At 42.5% G+C, this 25803-nt stretch overlaps 1 protein-coding gene across 1 annotated transcript in view; it reads right to left on the bottom strand.

Annotated features, from left to right (window-relative positions):
* NINL (ninein like) overlaps positions 1-25803 on the bottom strand; it is a 178995-nt gene that overhangs the window by 7743 nt on the left and 145449 nt on the right. Inside the window, exons 17-22 of the mRNA XM_033095566.1 lie at positions 23763-23867; positions 22441-22510; positions 15999-16157; positions 15148-15261; positions 11552-11758; positions 9546-9659 (exon numbers count right to left, since the gene is read on the bottom strand). Coding sequence (XP_032951457.1) covers positions 9546-9659; positions 11552-11758; positions 15148-15261; positions 15999-16157; positions 22441-22510; positions 23763-23867 — 769 coding nt within the window. The remainder of the gene's footprint in view (positions 1-9545; positions 9660-11551; positions 11759-15147; positions 15262-15998; positions 16158-22440; positions 22511-23762; positions 23868-25803) is intronic.

Raw genomic sequence — 25803 nt, 5'->3', positions numbered from 1 at the left:
GAATGGCGGCAGCAGGGCGCACTTTTTGAGTTCTCCTCTGGATCTTATCACAAACGGGACATCTATAACTCATCAAAGGACTCTGCTCATCACGCAGAACAGCTAAGAGACTCGTGCAAGGATTACTTGAAGGTGGGCAAATTGGGTGAGCAGGGGAAGAGGGAAGGTAGTGGAGTGGGGACACAGACTGCATCTGCGACTGTGGAAACGTGGCCCACATCTGCGGCTGTGGAAACGCAGGCGGCATCTGCGGCTGTGGAAACGCCACCAGCATCCGAAAGCTGCAGACACGCAGGGGATCCCAGGACAGAACAGAGAACACAAAAGCCAGGAGGTGGGCTCTTTCCCTGCGTCCCACAGCTGATCTCTCCTGCCAAGGGGGGCAGGCAATTGGGCCCTAGGTCGGACAAAGGACACAAACTCCATACCTGGGCCCTTCCCCCCACTCTCCCAATCCTAACCCCTCCCTTCCAGAGATTTAAACTGGCCCCTGAACTGAGGAGTAGTGTCAGATTACAGAGGAGCCTTAGTGCTCAGGCTCTGGGAAGACTGGCGTGCAGCTCTGACCCAGGGAAGAGGCTGGGAAGAGTGTGATTTTTGCTAGGCTAGGAGAGAAGAGACTCCTCCACCCCCAGCCACCACCTTTTCTGGCTTGTGGGAAAAGTGTGACACAGCTGGGCTGGGAGACAGAAGACCCCTCCATCCCTAGCCCCCACCCTTTCTGGCCTGCCAAAAAGGACTCTGCAAATAGAAGAAAGGGCAATTACAACTGCGGAGGCACTCCCAGGGATCATGGGCTTTTATCAGCTCAGAAATCTCCCGCCTGCTACACACACACACACACAGACACACACACAGACACACACACACATACACAGAAGAAGTGCCCTAAGACTCAGGAGAACTGGATACAGGACTGGTGGTGCTACTCTCCGTGCACATATGTGCAGGCAAGGACAGCAACTGCACTGACTTTGTAGACACTACCATCCAGACCCCTCAGCACCACGCATCTAAATCTGCAGTCCCAACGTCACTCTGGGCACCAGGTGACCAGCTCTGCCTGCATAATACACAGAGGACTCTCTGGTACAGCAGAGGACAAACTGGAGATGACTTGGTGGGCTTAAGCCAAGAATGGCGTTGCTTTTTTTTTGTTGTTGTTGTTTTTTCATTTTGTTTTGTTTTGTTTTGTCTTTATATCTTTGACATCTTTGCCTGTGTTGAGTGTGGGTTGTCGGTTGTTTTTACATGTGAATGTATTTGAGTTTTTCTTTGTTGTTGTTGTTGTTGTGCTTGGTGATTTGCTTTGTTCTGAAATTGCCTACCGGGGCCCAGCTTAAGAGGCACAAGATTCAACGCACCCAGAGGCCAACTCCTGACCAAACCAGAGTACTACCAGGTTTGACCTATAAGTGACACACCCAGAGGGAATTCTCTACAGGCACAAGAACCCATAGAGGCCAAACCACATTTAAATGGTCAACCCTCACACAACAGAACACCCTGCGGATGGCAGAGCCAAGTTTCACAACTAGTCAGCCTACGAGTTAACACCACATACTCACAAGCAAAAAGCAATTAAAGATCTTCTTTAACAGGACAATATACACAATGCATGAAGTCACCTTTGGAGCACACGCAGAGGAGAAGAATGAAGTAGTGCAAGTCAAATATAAAGGACACATACTACATAAGATAACCCAGCAAGAACTAAGAACTCTAGAGGATCTACCTAATACATCCAAGCAAACACAGAGAGTCAGCCAGAATGGGGAAACAAAGAAACGAGTCCCAAATAAAAGAACAGAAGAAACCTCCATAAATGGAACCAAATGAAACAGAGGTAACCAACCTATCAGAGACAGTGTTCAGAACACTGATGATAAGCATGTTTAAGGAGCTTAGAGACGACATAAAGAAGGATGCAGAAATCATAATGAACAACCAGTTAGAACTAAAGAACACAATTACTGAAATTAAGAACTCACTTGAAGGAATTAACAGCAGGCTAGATGAAGCAGAGGATAGAATCAGCGACTTAGAAGACAAGGTAGCAGAGATCACCCAAACAGAACAACAGAATGAAAAAAGAATAAAAAACAATGAAGATGGTTTAAGAGACCTCTGGGATAACATCAAGTGCAACAACATGCACATCATAGAAATACCAGAAGGTGAAGAGAGGAAGCAAGGGATTGAGAACATATTTGAAGTAACAATGTCCGAAAACTTCCCTAACCTAATGAAGGAAACCCACATACAATCCCAGGAAGTGCAGAGAGTTCCAACCAGGATAAACCCAAACAGGTCCACACCAAGATACATTATAGTTAAAATGGCAAAGATTAAAGACAAAGAGACTCCTAAAAGCAGCAAGAGAAAGACAGAGGGTTACACACAAGGGAACTCCCATAAGACTATCAAATGACTTTTCTACAGAAACATTGAAGGCCAGGAGGGAGTGGCAGGAGATACTCAAAGTGATGGAAAACAAAGGCCTACAACCTAGATTGCTTTATCCAGCAAGGCTATCATTTAAAGTTGATGGAGAGATAAAGAGTTTTCCAGAAAAGAATAAGCTAAAGGAATTTATTACCACCAAGCCAGCATTGTAAGAAATACTAAAAGGACTCTGCAAATAGAAGAAAGATGAAAACAATCTAACTACAGATTTTAAAATGGCAATAACTATATACCTATCAATAATCACTTTAAATGTAAACGGATTAAATGCTCCAATCAAGAGACATAGGGTGGCTGAGAGGATAAGAAAGCAAGACCTTTGTATATGCTGTATACAAGAGACTCACCTCAGATCAAAAGACACACACAGGCTGAAAGTGAAGGGTTGGAGTAAGATATTTCATGCAAATGGAAATGAGAAAAAAGCTGGAGTTCCAATACCTGTATCTGACAAAATAGACTTTAAAATGAAGAACATTTAAAAGACAAAGATGGGAACTATATAATAATAAAGGGATCGATCCGACAAGAGGACAGAACCCTAGTAAACATCTATGCACCCAACACAGGAGCACCTAAATATATAAAACAGATATTGACTGACATAAAGACAGAGATCAACAGTAACACTATCATAGTAGGGGACTTCAACACACGTCTGACAACAAGGGACAGGTTTTCCAGACAGAAAATCAATATGGAAACAACAGCCTTAAATGACACATTGGACCACTTGGATTTAATCGATATTTTCAGAGCATTTCACCCCAAAGCTGCAGAATACACGTTCTTCTCAAGCACACATGGAACATTTTCCAAGATAGACTATATGTTAAGGCCACAAAACAAGTCTTGATAAATTTAAGAAAATTGAAATCATACCAATTGTCTTCTCTGATCACAATGCTATGAAATTAGAAATGAACTACAGGAAAAAAACTGGAAGACACACCAATTCCTGGAGGCTGAATAACATGTTACTAAATAATGAATGGGTCAACCAGGAGATCAAGGAAGAAATCAAAAGATATCTCGAGACAAACGAAAATGAAAACACGACGACCCAAAATCTATGGGATGCCGCAAAAGCAGTCCTAGGAGGGAAATTCATAGCTTTGCAGGCCTACCTAAAGAAACAAGAAACAGCACTAATCAACAGTTTATCTTCACACTTAAGGGATCTGGAAAAAGAACAGCAAAATAAGCCCAAAGGGAGTACAAGGAAGGAGATAATAAAGATCAGAGTGGAAATAAATGAAATAGAAACCAGAAAAACAATACAAAAGATCAATGAATCCAAGAGTTAGTTCTTAGAGAAGATAAACAAAATCGACAAACCTTTAGCCAGACTCATTAAAAAAAAGAGAGAGAGGACCCAAATTAATAAAATCAGAAATGAAAGAGGAGAAGTGACAACGGACACCGCAGAAATACAAAAAATTTTAAGAAATTACTATGAGCAACTATATGCCAACAAATTTGACAATCTGGAAGAAATGGACAATTTTCTAGAGGCCTACAACCTTCCAAGGCTAACTCAAGAAGAAACAGAAAACCTGAATAGACTGATTACCACCACGGAAATTGAATCGGTAATCAACAATCTCCCAACAAACAAAAGCCCTGGATCAGATGGCTTTACAGGTGAATTTTACAAAACGTTCAAAAAAGAATTATCACCTATTTTCCTCAAGCTCTTCCAAAAAATCCAGAAGGAGGGAAGGCTCCCAAACACTTTTTACGAAGCCACTATCACCCTGATCCCAAAATCAGACAAAGACACCACAAAAAAAGAAAACTACAGGCCGATATCGCTAATGAGTAGATGCAAAAATTCTCAACAAAATATTAGCGAACACAATTCAACAATACATTAAAAAGATCATACACCATGATCAAGTGGGATTCATCCCTGGTATGCAAGGGTGGGTCAACATCCGCAAATCAATTAATGTGATACACCGCATTAACAAAATGAAAATAAAAATCACAATAATGGACAATAAAAATTGTCCATTTCTTCCACATTGATATGATCATATCAATAGATGCAGAAAAAGCATTTGATAAAATCCAGATGCCATTTATGTTAAAAACCCTTAAGAAAGTGGGAATAGAGGGATCATATCTCAACATAATAAAGGCCATATATGACAAACCCACAGCTAACACCATACTCAATGGGGAAAAGCTAAAACCATTCCCCCTAAGATCAGGAACAAGGCAAGGTTGCCCACTATCTCCGCTTCTATTCAACATAGTGCTGGAAGTTCTAGCCACAGCAGTCAGACAAGAAAAAGAAATAAAAGGCATCCAAATTGGTAAGGAGGAAGTAAAATTATCATTATATGCATATGATATGATACTATCTATAGAGAACCCTAAAGACTCCACCAAGAAGCTATTAGAGCTGATAGATGAATTTAGTAAGTAGCAGGATACAAAATTAATATTCAGAAATCAGTTGCATTTGTATATACCAATAATAAAACATCAGAAGGAGAAATTAAAAAAACAACCCCATTTACAATTGCTCCAAAGACTATAAAATACCTGGGAATAAATTTAACCAAAGAAGTAAAAGATCTGTACTCAGAAAATTATAAGACACTGAAGAAAGGAATGAAGGAAGATATAAATAGATGGAAACACATATCATATTCATGGATAGGAAGAATTAATATAGTTAAAATGTCCATACTGCCTAAGGCAATATACATATTCAACGCAATTCCTATCAAACTACCAACGACGTTTTTCACAGAAATAGAACATATAATCCTAAAATTTATATGGGACCATAAAAGACCCCGAATAGCCAAGGCAATCTTGAGAAATAAGAACAAAGTGGGAGGTATAACAATACCTGACTTCAAATTATACTACAAGGCTACAGTAATCAAAACAGCATGGTACTGGCATAAAAACAGACACATAGATCAATGGAACAGAATAGAGAGTCCAGAAATAAATCCATGCCTATATGGCTATTTAATCTACGACAATGGAAGCAAGAATGTACGATGGGGTAAAGACAGTCTATTCAATAAATGGTGCTGGGAAACCTGGACAGACACATGCAAAAAAATGAAGCTGGACTTCCTCCTTACACCATATACAAAAATAAATTCAAAATGGCTTAAAGACTTAAATGTAAGATCTGAAACCATAAAATACCTAGAAGAAAATATAGGAAGAAACTTCACAGACATTACCCGGAGTAAGATTTTTACTGATATATCCCCTCGCGCGAGGGAAGTAAGAGAAAAAATAAACATGTGGGATTATATCAAACTAAAAAGTTTTTTCACAGCAAAGGAAACCATCAATAAAACAAAAAGGGATCCTACTGAATGGGAAAAAATATTTGCCAATGATATATCTGATAAGGGATTAATATCACAAATCTATGAAAAACTCACTCAACTCAACTCCAAAAAAACAAACGACCCAATTAAAAAATGGGCAGAGGACTTGAAGAGACATTTTTCTAAAAAGGACATACAGATGGCAAACAGACATATGAAGAAATGCTCAACCTCACTAACCATCAGAGAAATGCAAATGAAAACCACAATGAGATACCACCTCACCCCGGTCAAAATGGCTATCATCAATAAATCAACAAACAACAAGTGCTGGCGTGGATGTGGAGAAAAGGGAACGCTTGTGCACTGTTGGTGGGATTGCAGATTGGTGCAGCCACTATGGAAAACAGTATGGAGGTATCTCAAAAATCTGAAAATGGAACTACCCTATGATCCAGTAATTCCACTCCAAGGTATCTATCTGGAGAAATCCAAAACTCCAATTCAAAAATTTTTATGCACTCCTATGTTTATTGCAGCACTATACACAATAGCCAAGACAAGGAAACAAACAAAATGCCCATCAGTAGATGACTGGATTAAGAAAGTGTGGTACATTTATACAATGGAGTATTACGCAGCCATAAAGAAGAAAGAAATCTTACCATTTGCAACAACATGGATGGACCTAGAGAACATTATGTTAAGTGAAATAAGTCAGACAGAGAAAGACAAATACCATATGATCTCACTTATATGTGGAATCTAAAGCAAAGAATAAGTGAATGAACTAATCAGAAACAGTTTTGGAGACATAGAGGAAAAACTGAGGGTTGCTAGATGGGCGGGGGGGTGGGGATAAGGGGGAAGGTGAGGGGAAGGTGGCGGAGGAGGGTTCACACAGTGTGAGGGATATAAAAGATAAATGTCTAAGTTTTACATTGTCTTGTGCACCTGAAATTAATTTAAAAAATTGAAGGGAAAAAAAGAATAAAATACCTAGGAATAAACTTAATCCAGGATGTGAAGCCTATATGCTGAAAACTGTAAGACATTTTTAAAAGAAATTGTAGAAGACACAAAGAAATGGAAAGACATTCCATGCTCATGGATTTGAATAATCAACATAGTTAAAATGGCCATATTACCCAAAGCAATATACAGATTTAATGCAATCCCCATCAAAATCCCAATGGCATTTTTTAAAGAAATAGCACAAAATGTCATCAGAATTGTTTGAAACCACAAAAGACTACTTGGTTACTCGGGAATAGCCAAAGCTATCCTAAGAAAAAAGAACAATGCTGGAGGTATCACACTTCCTGACTTTAGCTTGTACTACAGGGCAACAATGATCAAAACAGCATGGTATTGGCAGAAAAACAGACACACAGACCAATGGAATAGAATTGAAAACCCAGAAATAAAACCACATAAATATGGACAGGTAATTTTTGACAAAGAAGCAAAAAACATACAATGGAGAAAAGACAGCCTCTTCAATAAATGGTGCTGGCAGACCTGGAAAGCCACGTGCAAAAGAATGAAATTGGACTCCTATCTGTCACCATGTACCAAAATTAATTCGAAATGGATCAAAGACTTAAGTATAAAACCTGAAACAATAAACTGCATAGAAGAAAACATAGGTACTAAACTTATGGACCTGGGGTTCAAAGAGCATTTTATGAATTTGACTCCAAAGGCAAGGGAAGTAAAAGCTAAAATAAATGAATGGGACTATATCAAACTTAAAAGCATCTGCATAGCAAAAGAAACCATCGACAAAATAAAGAGTGAACCAACTGAATGGGAGAAGATTTTTGCAAACAGTACCTCTGATCGGGGCTAATATCCAAAATATACAAGGAACTCATGCAACTCAACAACAAAAAAACAAACAACACAATCAAAAAATAGGCAGAGGACCCGAAGAGACGTTTCTCCAGAGGACATACAAATGGCAAATAGACATATGAAAAAATGCTCAACATCACTGATCATCAGAGAAATGCTAATAAAAATCACAATGAGATATCACCTAACCCCAGTCAGAATGGCTATCATCAACAAGACAAATAGTAACAAGTGTTGGAGAGGCTGTGGAGAAAAAGGAAACCTCATACAATGTTGGTGGGAATGCAGACTGGTGCAGCCGCTATGGAAGGCAGTGTGGAGGTTCCTCAAAAAATTACAAATAGAATTACCATATGACCCAGCAATCCCTCTCCTGGGTATCTACCCAAAAAATCTGAAAACATTTATCCATAAAGACAAGTGTGCTCCAGTGTTCATTGCAGCTGTATTTATGGTGGCCAAGACATGAAAACAACCAAAATGTCCTTCAATAGATGAATGGATAAAGAAGTTGTGGTATATATACACAATGGAATACTATTCGGCGGTAAGAAAAGATAAATTGGACCCTTTGTGACAACATTTATGAATTTTGAGAGTATAATGCTAAGCGAAATAAGTTAGACAGAAAAAGCAGAGAACCATGTGATTTCACTGATATGTGGTATATAAACCAAAAACAACAAAAGAACAAGACAAACAAATGAGAAAGAAAAACTGTGAAAGAAAAACTCGTAGACACAGACAATAGTTCAGTGGTTACCAGAGGGTAAGGGGAGAGGAGGGTGGGGATGGAAGGGGTCAAATATATGGTGATGGAAGGAGAACTGACTCTGGGTGGTGAACACACAATGGGATTTATAGATGATGTATTACAGACTGTACACCTGAAATCTATGTAACTTTACTAAAAGTTGTCACCCCAATAAACTTTAATTGAAAAAAAAAGTATATATAGATTGTATCATGCTCTTACTGAAAATGTTCCAATGGCTTCTAACTGCAATTAAAATCCAAACCTCTGACCTTGAACAGGCCCTGCCCACCTGTACCTGCCTGCCAGCAGTTTACAGCAGCCACAACAACGTCTGCAGTGGTCTTCGATGTGCGAAGTGCCATGCTTGGTCTCATCTAAGGACATTTGCTTGCACTGATCCTCTGCCTGGAATGCACCTCCTCCTTAGGGTTCCATCATGTCCCCCAGCACATATGGAGACATGCAGGTGCCCTTTTACAGCTGTCCCAGTGATTGGGGGCACTGCTGGCATTTAGCACAATGCATAGGACAGTCCTCCATTCCAAAATGCCAAGCTGGCCTCTGTTGGGAGACACAGCTAGACCTTCTTATGGCCGGGTCATTAAGTGGTCCCCTGACTATCCCCACCTGCTCCCATCCGTCACCATTTTATTTTCTCCAGAGCATGTCTCACAACCTAAGATCATTTATCTCGTTACCACCTGTCTCTGCCTCCAGAATGTAAGGTTCTTGAGGGCTCATCTCAGGGTCTACCTAGAACAATGCCTTAATACATAACAAGTGGTAGGTACACATCTGCTGAATGACTGAATAAATAAATGAATATCCTTTCTGAGGTATGTGAACACCTCGAAAAATATATCTGAAAACAATTCCCAAAAGAAAATAAACATAATGTACAAAGATTGTAGGGTATGTTTTTAGTAAAATAAATTTTCTATTCATTGCTTTTAATTGTTAATGTGAAAAAAACTTGTATATTCACATTCTCAAAATGAAGTTTAGACAGAGCCCCAGATTCAGCGGTTCCAAATGAACGTTGGAGTTCTTTGACAAGACAGTCTCTCTCCCTGGATCAACTACTTGAACCCTCATAAAGGAAAAAAGAAGTTCTAAAAGAGGATATGAGCATGCACTGACAGAAGGCCCTCACTCACCTGTTCTCCCAGCTCACCCACTTTTTCTTGTAGGAGCATTTCCATGTTCTTCAAAATCATTTCCACCTCTTCTACCCGCTCTTCTGCGTCTTTAAGCTGTTTTTTATGTTCTTCCTGCCACAAAAGGTTACAGACCAATATTTTATTAAGAAGAATCAACTCAGGCTTATTGACTTTAGAATGGAAATTAGCTAAAATGTGCAAATTTGAGAGTAAGTACAGATAACCTTTCATCTGTATAGAGTAATGGTTAAAAAATGTTCTGTCATAAGGCACAAAGCTGTTATTTCTCTTTGAAGTTCAAGGAGAATTAGCAGACTGCTTTGTCTAAAAAGTTTAATCCTAAGTGACTCCGAAGTGAGTTTTCCCAATCATGTTACTAAATATTTCTAAAGGATTTCCCATTAAATATATCTGTTTCGTCAATAAGCTATCATACTTTATCTTGTCTAGCTTAACATTTTTGCATAATGCTGAAAGGTGGTTCTTCCTTAGAATTTATGCCTTACAAACATTAAATTTTATCCGCCTTTCAAGTCTTACTCTATTTTTTTCCTCATGAAGGCACCCCCTGCCCTCTGGCTCCTGATCTCCAACACCCCTCCTGCCCTGAACTTTTCCTCATGAACTGTATTGTGACAGTTCAGGATTGAGTTGTTTTCTCAGACTTTTAAATTAAACACTTAACATAGGGTGCACATGTGCATTAGACAATTCAAGCACTTTAAAAAAGTGCTAATTTATTGATGCCTCTCAATAACGCTTTGAGGTGGGTACCACTGGTATCCAAATTTTACAGATGAGGAAACAAGCATACAGAGGTTAAATAACTGGCCCGAGGTCACACATAGCTGGGAAGTGGAGGAGCCAGGATCCCAGTCTCTGCAGTCCATGCTTGAGCTACTGTGTCCTGCTACCCCTTTATGGCAGCGACCCCGTTTCTACATCTCTAGATGCCTAGTGCAGCACCTGACACAGCAGGCTCCCCAGGTCTATGCTGTTACCTTACTGATGTCTTACCACTGCCCTTCTCCCCCTCTCTCTGATCCTTGCTATCCTTAAACACGCCAAATACATACCCACCTCAGGGCCATTGCATATGCTGCTCTGCTGCCTATAGCTCTCTTTCCCCAGGTAACTGGAAAGCTTGCTCAATGCCTTCCAGTCTTGGCTCAAGCACCACCTTCTCTGTACTCGATTTAAAACTGCAAAGCCTCCTGCTCTACAGTACTCATTACCATCTGACATGCTATCCACATTACTCATTTTTTACTTTTTATTTCTTGTCTCCCCACCAACACTAGAATATAGGCGCCAGAAGGGCACAGATTTTTGCCTTGTGTGTTCTTTTCTGTATCTCCAATACCTAGATAAGTGTGTATCCAGTAAGTTCTGTAGTCCTTATGTGGATTTTTTTCAGTCTACGTAATGGTTTAAGATTCCTTTTAAATTAGGTACAGCATTTGGAAACTGGGAGCGTTCATGTAAAAAATTTCTGGCTTTTCTTTGAAATCAGGAAAATCGGCATGGTGGGGCCTGCACTCCCACAAAGCTACACAGGAGGGGACTAGCACCCAAGGCCTCATTCAGCCTCTCCATCGCCACCTTCCAGGTCCTGTAAGCAGTTTGAGTGTGTGGCCCCTAATGTTTATCCATGTGGCCTACCACAGACACGAGCAGCCCTCGAGGACAGACTGCATCTGGGTGGCCCCCAGGCTGGAGAGACCTTTAGGATCAGCCGGCTCAACGCTCCCTGAGGGGGTGGCAGACACCTTCCCCAAAAGGCTCACCACCCCTCCCTATCCTTCCTTGGCATCTGTTAGAGCCCCTCCTTGTTCACAGTGAAAATCGGGTCCCAGAGCTTCTGTACAACCAGTCCTTGTGCAGCTAGGATCGCTGTTGGGCCATCTTCTCTTTGGCACTGGGGCAGTTTTTGGCTGAGTGACCAGTGATTCAACCTCACCCTGTCACCATCAGCTGGCCCTTTGGCCATTGTCCCCACTCACCCGCTGTGCTTCCAGTCGCCTCCCTTTCTCCTCCTGGAGGGTGCACTCCTTGCAGAACTGCTGAGCTGCGCACCACTTCCTTTCCAGCAGCTGCTGCAGCGCAGCCACACAGCCCATCAGAGGCACCCTCTGCTCCACCTGCTCCCGCAGTTGGTGGACTGCCTGCGAGTGCTGGGACTGTGCCAGCCTCGGGTTGGCTCCATGCAGCTGCACCACGGAGGCCAGGTGCGACTGCTGAGAGCTACAAGGTCACTGCCAGACATGGAGGAGTCTGCTTTTAAGGACACTCTACAACTGGAAGGGCAAGTAAGGTATCCTCTGTCCTCTACGGTCCCTTCATCTGCAGCAAAACGCAGGACTTATAAACAGCCTACTCATTGGAATTCTGACAGCAAAACTCCCATGTAGTCAGAGCTTCTGCACAGAGAGAGAGTCAGGAAAAGTGCCTGTGATCCTCGGAATGACGATGCTGAGTCTAACGTTGGATCCACGGGAGGATCCATTTCCAGTTTTACCTTTCAGCATATTTCACTAGAGTCTGATTAAAAAACTGTAACTCATGCAAGCCAGGTAGGGTAATTTTCCTCCTAAGTGTAGAGTTTATACTCTGAGACCTCGCTGAGGCTGTAGTCACAGAGGATAATTAATTAACACACAGTGAGTGCAGAAGGGAACTTGGGAGCAGGTGTGGAATGAAGCCCTAGACACAGAGGATGGTACAGAACTCATGGAGTTAAGCTGAGTCATTATGGCTGAACTGCATATAACGTGGCCAGTCCTTTCACTAATCAACTGGGAGGTCAGATTCAAACGCCATTAATTGCTTCACTGACTCTGGAGGCTTATCTAGAATACACAGCATTTCCTTGGCCCCTAAAAGAACTGGCCACATCAGCCTTCATGCACCTCTGAGACCCCACAGACAAGAGAGGGAGGTGGCTCCATCAAGGGTCACACTTAGGGCCGGTCTCAAGTGGCCAAGTGATCAGAAAGAGGGGGCACCCACTATAGCCATGCAAGGGCAAGAGTGAGGCTGCGAAACTCCAGCCCAGATTCCTGTGTCACCTCACATCTCCAAGGTGCTATCTCAGGGGCCACATCGTCACTGTAACATGTGGCCACTCTCTAGGATGGGTTATCCCAGAGAGACACATCTGCACATGCACAGCTTCCAGGAGGACAGCTGTCATGCTCTTTTGGGAGGGCAAGAGAAGAACCAGTGCTAAACATCAGCAAACATGGCTTTCTCTGGCTGTCCCGCTTCAGGTGGTCATCTGCCGCCACCCAGCCAGAACCTCATCCGCATCCCAGGCCCTGCGACGGTCAGAGCGCACACCCAGCCTAGTGGTACTCCTGCTCTGACCTCACTCCCCACCACCTCTGATAAGCTCCTCCTTTGAACACATGGCCCCATGCTCCTTGTTGCCACCTCCGAACTCTAGTCCCTGACAGCAACCTTTTCTGCAGAGAGGCCGCTGTCGGGCCCAGCATGGGAGTTAAAGCAGCCCTACTCGTCGGTTCTCTGCCTGGGCAGATGGCCCGTAAGCATCCATGCACTGAATTCCCCCCAGCTCTCATCTCCCTCCTTAGGGAAGTGACATACAGATGGAGCTGGCCCACTTCCAGAGTACACAGGCTGCTCTTCCTTCCCCATTGAGGGCCCTCCCCCATTGAGAGGTCGGGGCTGTGTCACCCCCTTGAATCCAAGTTGGATTTGGTCACCCTGTTTTTAAGGAAAACAGTGCTGGGACCTCCTGTAGCCTCACACGAGCTGCTCCCCTGCTAGTACCTGTCCAATCTGCTCGGATCTGTGATGTCCTAGAAGTTCCTCCTTGGAACCACCCACAGATGCACCAGTGAAAACACTGGCTCCCTGCCACGTGGCTCCGTGCTCACCCTCACCACAGCACACCCAGAGGTACCTTAACTACTCTGTAGACAACTCTACTTCCCTTCTCTGGAGTTTTATCAGTGTGGTTTGGGGGGGGACTCCTCCTCTAAATCACAAAGAAGCAGAAACCAGCTCACACAGCAGCAGGATTGCTTAAGTAAGGTATCTTCTGCCCATGGTGCTGGCTGACTCCCTAGCTTTAAAGAGCTCAAAGTGGCCAAGGCAATTTCTCAAGGTTCCTTTCAGACTTAAAAATAGAGAAGGGAACTCTCAAATACATAGAGGCACCTCTGGGAATGTGTTTGCTTGAAATGGGAAAGATGAGAGCCTACAGGAGCCCTTGACAGCCCTGGAGGGTCTTATACCCAGGCTGACCCATCCGCAGCCTTGGGCATCTCACCTTCTCACACAGATGACCATGGCAAAGTCCAGCTGTGAGGCCAGGGGCCAGTCAGGGAACCTGCAAAGAGGCTCCGCACAGAGAGGCACTCAGGTGTCACACTCAGGTGAGGGTGGTGCTGGGCCCAAGGCCATGTGCATTAGAGACCCCTTCCATACGATACTTGGGGTGGCCTCTCCCACGGTCCCTCTTTCTACCCGGTAGCCCCCTGGCCCTCCAAGTGCACCCACATCTGAGTCTGCACCGGGCCCTCAGCCCAGCCCTCAACACTTCCCACTGTTACACACCTGCCATTTTCTCTTCCTGCTTGAGTACCTGCATATTACAGGAAGAACTGGCTATGCCTCTCTGTCCCTGCACCTCACACTGTCAGGGCACCCTGAGGTTCTTATTTGTCCTTGGCCATGAACTCCTTGCCTCCCCATCTTTGTATCTCCTGAGTCTGGCAAGTGATGGATAAATGCTGGAGTAGGAGAGAAGGTGGAAGCCAGCAAGTGTGACACCCACAGGCATGTGCAATTTCAGGGCTTCACTGTGCACATGCAAATATGTGTCAGATGGGGGCATGGAGCTTGTTACCCATCGGGTCTACTTTGCCCCATGGCCTTGGCTGGCTGCCTTGGATCTGATACCATTTCCCCTCCTCAGAGGCCACTCCAATGCTTTCCTCTGGCTCCTAGGTTCTGTGGAGGGCACACTCAAAGGCATGCTGATAAAAGTGAACTGGCATCTTAAGATTAACCATAGAGCTGGGAGGACTATGGGTGGAGCTGGGCCCCTTATTAACTCTGTAGTCCTGACTTCCTGTTAAGCTTTGTGGTAACTTCCAGGAGAGGGGGACACACACACACACACACACACACACACACACACACACACACGGCCATCTTGCGAAGTCTCGCTTCTTCTTTGGCTTGTATGGGGCAGTTTGGAGCCCCAGATGGAGGTGTGTGTTCACACATTGCTGTGGTGGCTTTGTTTCTTTTTCTTTTCCCGAATAAACTGCTCTTTTGGTGGACTACCTGGAGAATTATTTTGTCCAGTCGACAATGCTTACTGGCCTCCTTCCCTCAGGAGTAAACTGAGGCATAGCCCTTTACACGGCCTGCTCAAGGTCAACCCAACCCTGGACTAGGCTTGACTTTAGTCCTATGACTGGTAAGTGCCCCATTAGCTGTGTGACTTCAGGCTGATCCCCAAACTTCTCTGGGATGGACTAGTCCTGCAAGGCTCTGACAACACTGAATTGTATGGAGTCTCCTCCCCAGCTGGGACCCAGTGCCTCAGGCTATTATATGCACTCACCTGGTTTTGACTTTTTTTAAGGGTCTCTCTGAGATGTGACTGTGACAGTCTTAGGTTCTGACATTCCTGATTCATGTGTTCAAGTTCAAGTTCAAGTTTTTGGATTTGGTCACCCTGTTTTTAAAACAAATCAATTTCACATGTATATCTTAGCAGTCTGATACATGTTTAATGCAGAAACTTCAGAAAATTACAGAAAAGCCAAAATCCAAATCACCCATGATTCCACCAGCCCAAGGACTACACCTGACATTGTGCTGTCATCCTTCAGCCCTTCTTCTAAACACAGCATTTCTATTGTACAGTGTCGTATGCTGTACTTTCCTCCTTATTATGCTTTGATCATTTAATTAAAATATTATTTGAAAACATGGTTTTTAATGGCTGTACCATAATTTATCGACACATTCAGTAAATTGCTGACAGGTGATTCAAGCTGATTCCAATTCTATTTTGCTATTATAAATATCACAGCAATGAAAATACTTCCACCTAAGTCTTTACACAATGCTCAGGTAAAATTCCCATAAGTAGAATCATGAACTCAGAGGATACTGACATTCTTGAGGCTCTTTATATATATTTTGCCAAACTGTCCTCTGGAGAGGTGGTACCAATTTACTCTCCTATCATCAGAATTTAATTCTTTTTCAGTACTGTTTCTAGATACCATGGATTTGCAAAAGTTGCTTAAGTCCCCATATTTTCCAGAGCTTGCTTAAGTCCCTCATTTCTCCTATGTGGCAGTGCCCACCTCTCGGCATGTTAGGGCTCTTCCTGACCTGTTGTAGGCTGCTTTTCTCCCAGGCCTGCACCTCTCTGCCCCACTGCCCACGGGCCATTTCTTTCACCTGCAGTTCCTCCCGGCATCTGGCCTCCTCCAGTCGCTGTGTTAACAGCTGAATGGTGATGTAATTCTTCTCGTTTTGGGCCTGTTGGGTAGAGGCCTCTTCTCCCAGCTGAAGGACCCTCTGGTTGAGTTGGGACAATTCATCCTTGCATTTCTGACTCTAGATAAAAAAGGGTGGAAATGCAGATGAAAAAGTTATGTTTTAAACCAGCAATTCAATTCAGATCATTTCAGTGGTTCTCAACCAGGGACACTTTTGTTCCCCAGGGGACATTTACAATGTCTCGAGACATTTTGGTTACCACAGCTGGGGCAGGGGGACTGGTATTGGCAACTAGTGGGTGAGGTACTCAGCATCCTCTTGTGCAGAGAAGGACCAGCCCAAATGGCAGCAGAGTGAGCATGTGAGAACTTGCACCATCCCCAGAAGAAATGAGACACATCTGGGCCACCAGAGGTGGTATGTGTCATGAGCACCCAAACCACTGTTCTGAAGACCTTTCATGCTTTTCTCATTTCTTCCATGGTTATTTCTAACATTATTTTAAACAATTTGAAGGAAAAAAACCCTAATTAAATTTGAGGTATATGAATCTCTTCAAAATTTCCTCTGCTTTTTGTCACTGCACACGTAAATGTAGCTTTAAGCAGGGTGTAGGCATTGATTAAATTGTATATATTGCTTTTTCTCAATAAACACCGCCCAACAGATGGTGGCTGCTAAACAAATGCTTGCTGGGTGGATGAGCAAATGCACTGGGAGCTGAAACAGCAACTAGGAAGTTGGGCCTACAGTCTTTTACCATGGAAAGTCCAGTCATTTTCAACTATTTGTCCTGCATAGCTTCATACAAGCCACATTTTTGCTTATTTGCTTTTCCCACAATACTCAATTCTTGAGGCTGAGGCTGAGCGTCAGCAGCTCTCAGGTGTTTTCAGACTAGCGTCCTCTGAGCCAGCTTCAGCACTCTTGGCAATGCACCCACCTCACTCTTTCCTCAGGAGAGGAAAACAACCACTTTACTTTAATGTTTTCGAGGGTCTGATAACACATAATGGAACCTAGAAATAGTTTCAGCTTATTCAAGCTTAGTGAGCCTACACATTTTTCTTGCAATGATTTTTCATTTTCTTCTCTAAACTGATCACCACCTTGACTTTTCCTTAGAACCTCAGAACTGAGAGGGTGAAGAGGTGTTTCCACCATATCGTGAGTTCATGGCAGTTACACTGGTATGGAGCTCTTACTGTGAAACAGTAACATCTTACTGTGAAAATTAAAATTGTTTTTCACTATTAATACATATTCACCTTTGTCTTCTGAGGACAGCCTTGATTCCATTAACAGCCAGAATGGAACTCTCCTCCAATCCCTGGTATATACACACTAGTTGATTTTCTTCTATTCATCTTTAATATGTAAAGTTATTAAATTTGTTTGGAAATAATTTCAAACTTACAGAACAGTTGCAAGTAGAGAACATCCATGCATCCTATACCCAAGCTCACTGGCTGACAGCATTTTCCTTATCTGCCTTGTGACTGGCATTTTCTATGCATATACACATAAGGTGGTTTTCTGAGCCACAGCCCTACAGTACGTTTCCTAAGAAGGGAAGTGTACTCTCACATGGCTGCTGTGCAGTTCTGGCTTCAGGACGTGAACCTCGATGTATCACATACATTCCAGTTTTGTCACGTGGCTCAGTTATGATCTTTGGAGCACCCCTCCCTCCCAGTCTAGGATCAGGCAGATAGTGCCTTCATCTGCCAGGTCATTTTAGGTTCCTTGAATTTGGAATGTTTCCACGGCCTTTGTTTTGTATGATACTAACATTTTTGACAAACGCAGCTCCCCATTTTAACAGTTCCTCATTTGGGGTTGGTCTGGTGTCCCCTCGTGACTAGACTCAGGCAATGTATTCTGGCTAGAATACTGCTCAAGCGCTGCTGTGTCTTCTTCAGGACACCCCATTGGGAGGTGTGGGAAGCCAACTGTGTCTTAGTGTTTGTGTTGGTCACCTCTTTAATTCTAACTTGCATTAATCTGGGTTTTATTGCAAAAGGCAAAACGAGATGTTAGCAGCCAACTCCTGAACACATAAATATTTGTGCTAGATATATTTACTTTGAATCTGATCAAGTCTTGGCCTAATTTCCAGTTTGTAAGTAAAACAAGGGTCAGAGGACCAGACTGAACAATACCATCAGGAAACTGCTGGCCAGATCCACAATGCAGGATGACCTACAAGATGACAGCACCAAGGGGGAGAGACAGTGTTCTAGATTAAAAGGACTAAAGACATATCATAGCCAACCATATTTTCCAAAGACGTCCTCAAAAACAACTCCTATCCCACATCCGCTCTGCAGTGTGATCTAGACACTCGCCCACTAAGACGAGCCTATGTTCCTCCCTGTGGCTCTGTGAGGTCTTGGTGGAAGTGATGTGGAGTGATTTCCAAGGTGGGGTCAGAAGCCTTGTGTCTTCCACCTGGTTCTGCTGGAACACTCGCAATCTGACGGCCCCCTCATGACACTTCCTTTAGGAGCCCAGCCCCACCGAGAGATGACTCTAGCCTGAGGCATCCCGGTCATCCCAGCTGTCCAGTCTTCCAACCAAGGCCCTGATGTCATGGAGCAGAGACAGGTGGCTGCTCTGTACCCTGTCTGCATCCCTGACCCACAGGCTCCATGAGCACAGTAAAGAGGCTGTTTCATGCCAGTTAATATGGAATAGCACGATAGTTCAATGCAGTCTGTCAACCTCAACTGGTCCTTGTTCTAAAAATCTACTATATAAGACATTTCCGAATAATTGGAGAAATGTGGGTATGGTCTGAATATTGGATAATAGTAAGTAATTACGAGTAAGTTTCTTAGGTATGATAGCAGTACTGTGGTTAGGTAGAAAATGTACTTTGAGGAGATGCCTGTTAAAACATTTAGGAGTGGAGTATTATTATATCTGTAACTTACTTTGAAATGGTTCAGAAAACACACAAACACACAGAAATACAAAGACAACTATAAACAAATAACTAAAGCACATATGACAATTAACAACTGTCAAATTATGGCTGTGGAATGTGGCTGATCAGTGTATACATGTATCATTACAACTTTTCTGTGTGTTTACAGTTTTGCATAATAAAAAGCTGAGGGAAAGAAAGCTGAGGGAAAGTGGTAACAAATAATCCATTTATGAATGTGTTCTAGAGATAAGCTGGAATGGGGAAGGGATCAGGCAACTCTCCAGGTCCACGAAAACCCCAGATGGGTCATTTATACAAGTAGCTGGTCCTCAGGCAAATGCAGAGTGTAAAGTTTTCATCATAAACCAATCCATGAATTACCCTCCTGAGGGGAGAAGGCCCAAGCAAGGCTACCACATACTCACCATGGAAACAAACACCCAAACCTGGGAGCCAAGATAAGCCGCTTGCCCATGAGTGGGCTGAGGCCATCTCCATGGCAGAAACCTCTCATCATGCAGCAGGAGGTGGATCAGGAGAGAAAAGCTTGGGGACTTATCTTGGGGACCCAGAAGGAGTTTATGAAAATGAAAGCAACAAAAACACTTGTAGAATAAGTGAGCTCAGCAAGGTGGCAGGATGCAAGATCAACAAATGAAAATCCATTGTACTTCTATGTCCTATTAGTGAACATGTGGAAACCCAAATTAAAAACATAATATTTCCAGTTTTTGGCCTGACATGTAAAGAGCTTGGAAGTCATCATTACCTTGCTCCCAACAAAAAAAAAAGCTAAATATACTGAAAATCAACAATCCTTCTTAGATCCATCAGAGAATTGAGGTCACAGGGCAAAACAATGACCTGAAAACTGGAGAGACAGGCAAAGAGAATCAGTTTACCAGGAGCAGAGAGCTGGAGCTAAAACAGGACAGGAAACTGGAACTGTTAGGATGAGTGCTGGGAGCTGCGCCTGGACTGGCTTCAGAGTTAAAGTCGGAGAAGGCCAGTCTCGGGGGAGCCCCATCTCAGGAAAGAACCCAACTTTCCTGAGTGTCATCAGGGTCATGCAGTTAAGATCAGAGAATAATGGCCTCATGCTTCTAGCAAGGGGATAATAAAGTGACTGCTATGGACTGAATAATACGGACTGCTATGGACTGCTATGGAGTAAAGTTCCCTTACTCCAATTCATATGTTGAAGACTTAACCCCCAATGTGACTGTATTTGGAGATAGGGCTTTTAGAAGGTAATTAAGGTTAAATGAGTTCAAAGGGTGGGGTCCTAATATGATATGATTGTGATCTTACAAAAAGAAAAAGAAGAGCATAGTCGCTCTCCCTCTGTGTACATGCACCAAGGAAATGCCATCTGGGGACACAGTGAGAAGGCAACTGTCTGCAGGCCAGGAAGAGAGTTCTCAAATCAAATCAGCCAATACACTGATCTTGGACTTCCAGCCCGTGAGACAATAAATCTCTGTTGTTTAAGCCACATAGTCTGTGGTGTTTTGTTATGGTCACTGGAGCAGACTAGTACAGTGACCATTATGAAGTACACTAACAGCACTCTGTTTTTCTGCCCTCAAAGGAAACTACTTTACCAGAGTAGAACCAACATGGGAGAAGGGGATACCCAGCTCCAGCCCCTCTAGCCTTTTTGCCTCAGTATACACCTATCAGAGTAGCCAAAATAAAATAATGATAATACCAGCTGGCAAGAATATGGAAAAACTGGATTAAGAATACACTGCCGGTGGAAATGTAAACTCTAACAGCGACTCTGGATAACAAGATGGCAGTTTCTTATAAAACTTAACATGTAACTACCAGACAGCTCAGTAAATACACTCTTGGGCATTTATCCCATTGAAAAGAAAACTTATGTTCATACCAAAACCTGAAAAGGAATGTTCATAGCAGCTTTATTTGTTGATAGCCCAAAAAAATCAGCCCAGCTATCCTTTAAAAGGCGAGTATTGAAACAAACTGTGGGACATCAATACCTTGGAATACTATTCAGCAATAAAAAGAAGCTAACTATTGATACATGCCACTTGGATGATTCTCCAGGGGGTTATTAAATATAAGAAAAGCCAGTCCCAAAGGTTACATTCTGTATGGTTCCTTTTATATTAACATTTTGAAATCATACAATTTTAGAAGGACAGATTAGTGGTTGTCAGGGGTTGGGGGGTAGAGCAGGTGGGCAGAAAGGAGGTAGGTGTGGTTGTAAGAGAACAACATGCAAGATCCTTGTGTAGTTGGAACTGTTCAGTATATTGACGGCGGTGGTAGATACATGAACCTGCACAGGGAATAAAATTGTGTAGAACTTAATACACACACACACACACACACACACACGAGTAACTAAGTAAAACTGGTGAAATCTGAATAAGATCCATGGATTGTATCAATGTCAATAGTTTGGTTGAAATATTTGTAATAGGCTGATTTGTGTCCCCCCAAAATTCCTATAGTGAAGTCTAAACCCCCAGTATTTAGAAATAGGGTCTTTAAAGAGGTGATTAGAGCAAAATGAGGTTATATAAGTAGGTCCTAATCCAGTAAGATGGTGTCCTAATATGTAGAGATTAGGACACAGACATGAACCAAGAAAAACCTTGTGAGGACATAGGAAGAAGATGGCTGTCTACAAGCCATCAGTAACTGAGGGTAACATATTATAACCCACTGAATAAAACAGGAACCTGTGATAGTAATATAATGATGTAAATGAATAAATAAATGAAGAGGAAAAAGCTCTTCCTTACAGTGGAATGCCATTAATAAATGTATAAGGAATGGTGGGACTAGTCATCAATTGGCCACATTATGGTAATAATTGTCTCCACCAAGAAACAAAGGATGCTAAAGTAAGTGGGTGAAAGTTTGATGAAGAACAGAATATTTACATAATATCAAAGTATCCACTCATAAAATACTCATTACTTACAAAGGGAAAAATTACTCTACTGTGGAATAGCTTGGCCAACATTACCTAAACAAGAATCACTAATAATGGGACAAATCATTGTACCCGACAGCAAGAAATGAAAGAACACAGTATCATTTTGGGGATATTCCTGCCAAAGATACATCATCCAAATCTAATCACAAGGAAACATCAAACAAACTAAACTGAGGGACTTCCTATAAAATAATCACTTGTTATCTTTGAAAGAGCTATGGTCCTAAAAACCAAGGACAGACTGAATGAAGGCGACTGAATGCCATGCACGGTTCTGAATGAGTGGGACAGCTGGCAAAGCTGAAGGGGTAGGAGACTCGGGCAGGGATTCCGCACCCATTCATTTCCTGATTTTGAGGGGGAGGGGGTTGACGAGTCAGCAACTCAATCTTTCAGAAAAAATTTCTCTACTTCCTTTTTGTAAGTCTGAAATTTCAAAATAATGAAAAAAAAGGAGGGTGGCATTAGCTTCATGACAGGTGTCAATACCTGACCTGTTTGTTGAGCTCTTCCATTTCAGAGGAGGTCTTTTCTTTGTCTTTCTTTAAAACCTCAATTTCCTTCCTGTTGAAGAAGCAAAATGAACAATATCACCCTGACCAGTCAGTTTCTTTATTCCCAGTCATCACTCATTGTAACTACAGCAGTTTGGATTTGCAGCCACACAACACTCCCATCTGCTCCTGGTGCCCCACAGCCACGGCTCTGTTACTGTCCTATACTACTATTGCTGATGACGATCCAACTGCTCCCAACCCTCAGAACCGGAGGACACTGCCAGTGTTGTACAACAAACACCTTCCATGGCATTACTCAACTGTACATATTAATACCTCCTTAGCACAAGATGTGACTATTCATTCCCAACAACATAAATAAAGACCAAAACAACCTTATATCCGCTGAGGCCTGTTGACAAGTTGGCAGCAAATTTAGGGTAAAAATGGTTTCTAGAGTGAAAAAATCTTATAGGTTTTAGAATTGCTATAATGTAATAGCAATCAGTTGTGGACTACCTGTTCTGGATTCCATATTTTAATCATCATGGCAATTTATTAAATCAGCACCTGCATTCTCAGCATTTTAGAGCTGAGCTCATATTCAATTTCAGAGTTGAACAAACAAACAAAAAATAGTCAAATAACTGTCCTTGGATAAGGCTGGGGTAGTGAAAGCAGAAATCCACCAACAGGTTGTGTCCACTCCCCACCCCAACCTCAGTGCTCAGGTCTCTGCACCCCTTCCTTATCCCCACCCCCGACCGCTGACTGACTCACTAAAATTGATAGACCAGAAATGAACCAACCTTGGAGTAAAGCACAGCTGAAACCATTATTAGGAAGGACATGAACGAACAGATTCTACTTGCCCAGAAAGGCCTCAGGAGCACCTCTCACCCCTACAAAAATACTTGATGTCTTCTCCCCCCCCTTAGCGTGATGTGGAATATTTCTGTAGGGGTGAGAGCTGCATGCATATTGCCTTCTGAGGTACAAGGGCCTGTGCTGGAGCTGCTCACTGTGGTGGTGGTCACTGTGCTGCAGCATGCACGTGCTCTCTACCTCATACTTCTGAGACCAAGCACTCATGAATGAAGGTTGCTGCCAACATCTGGAAGGAGGTCTGAGTCTTTCCATGCCTCAGTCCGAGCCTTTTCAGGCAGCTCAGAGGTCAGCATGGCTCACCCACTTAAAGTTTTCTGGAGTCTGGAGTTGATCTATGAACATGTCCCACTTTCCACAGTAATACTTTCTAAGTTCATTGTACAAAGAGGAAAACATGTCATAGGCTGGAAGTTCTGAGACAGGGCCCATACCTCTGTGTATCATTTGTCCTTTCTGTACATTCAAGCTCCTGTTGAATCCTTCCCAGCTCATTTTTAAACAACGTGTTTTCTTCAAAAATTCTATCCAACTCAATTCTGCATGAAAAGTTGAAAAAAGAGAGTGGGAACTCTAGGCACTGTCCACCATATGCAGTCCACAAGTCTGGTCTTGCAGTTGGAAGTCATGGCAAGCCTGCAGTCTACATTTCCCGCTTCCCTAGATGATGGCAGTGGGGACACTTTTTCTTTTTCTCTATCCAGTGTTAACATGCTATGGTTTGCATCTTCCTAGAGATAAGCTACAGAAAACAAAGTTTTCCTAGCTTCTAAAGTGGTCACACAATCAACAACTCACTAATGTATTCAGCACCTTGGTTCCATTTACTTTGTATTTATAGCTGACCTGCTCCTGTATCTTATAACCTCTAACTGCAATGTGAGCATGTCTGTGGTTGGTACCGATGCACAATGTTGGGTGTGAATCCTCAGGTTATTGCAAAGGATATTCATCTTCCACCAGTGAACTCCAGCATTGAGCTAAGGAACACAAGGAATCAGGAGATCAAAATACATTGGCACATTTTCCTCTTTAGGGTGAGGAGCACTCCACCTCCCATTCTACACTCTGAGGTTACAGCACTGGGAGAAGAAACCCAGGAAGATGCCCACATCGATTTATGGAGTGAAACCTGATCCTTCAAGGGAAAAAGCAAGTATGAACAGCTACTACATGAACCAAGTCTGCCTGGAGCTACCTTTGCTTTCTGATGACTTTGCTCTCTGATTAGGTAACACCATTGATGTGTGGCAAATGAACAATATGCCAATAAATATCACAGGGAAGTTAGTTAAAGCCCATACTTTCTGTTCAGAGAATTTATTCTTAATGCATATTAGTCTAGTAGACATTTACTCCTCCCAACAGGTCTCTATCTGGTATTAGCTTATAATTTTTTCAATCTAAAAATACTCAAAGTCATATGATCTCATTATGTCTATTTTATGTGTTATGTGAATAAAATCAAGTATAAGAACCTCTTTCGTTAGCATGCCTTCATTTTATCTCATGAGGAACTAAAGAGAAAAATAAAAAAACAGAAGTAACTGGAATTTTAATAGCAGCAAAGTGTTTCAAGCAGAAAAACAAATGACGTATGTGTTTTGAAACTGTCATTCTGGCTCCAGGAAGGAAAACAAATTGATTCAAGGCAGGTTTGTGTGTGGGGGCAGGCCAGCGGTCTACTTCCAGCTTCCAACCTCAGATAAGCTGATGGTTGCCCTACCCCATCCCCTACACACTCACCAAACAACTACAACGTGTGTGAAGCTGATCATACAATGTGTTCTCACAGAAGGTAATGGAAATCTCCAAGACCCAAACTAAACAAAAACCTGGAAGCTAAAACTAAAGCTGTGAACATTAAGCAAAAATGGGGTAACCCTGACACCAATGCCTATGTCAGCAGAATTGAGAAACTGTACCATGGACACCTGCACTAAAGCAGGTGGAAAAGCACTAACCTTGGAAGAAGGTTAACGTGGTCCCAGACTGGTAGGCCCCCAATTCCTGGCAAAAGCAATACATATCCTTTCTGCAGAAAGCATCCTCTACTACAGTTCCCAGGATTCCCAGAGATTAACATCACGTACACATGAGCTAACAATGAAAGATCACCACAACATACATAGAAAAAAGCCACCTATGAGAGTCAGAAGAAGTAAAAACAACAGAATTAGATCCCATAGGAACCTAAGATATTGGAATTATCAGACACAAACTAAAGATAAATGTTTGAAATGTTTATAAAAATAAAAGATAGAAATTTAAAAATGAACATAAACAATAAATTATCAAAAATATTCAAATGGGACTAGTTTGTGGAAATTAAAAAAAATCAATGTCACAGAATTTTTGGAAATGGAAAAAGTCAATGCCAAAATAAACACTCACCAAATGTGGTAAATGGCAGATTAGACACAGTTGAAGAAAGAATTACTGACCTGGAACACAGAGATACGAAAAAAGTACCCA

Source organism: Rhinolophus ferrumequinum, chromosome 23 (assembly GCF_004115265.2).
Source record: "Rhinolophus ferrumequinum isolate MPI-CBG mRhiFer1 chromosome 23, mRhiFer1_v1.p, whole genome shotgun sequence".
Taxonomy (NCBI): Eukaryota; Metazoa; Chordata; class Mammalia; order Chiroptera; family Rhinolophidae; genus Rhinolophus; species Rhinolophus ferrumequinum.
The sequence above is the reverse complement of the archived record's forward strand: the minus strand, read 5'-3'. Positions and strand labels throughout refer to the sequence as shown.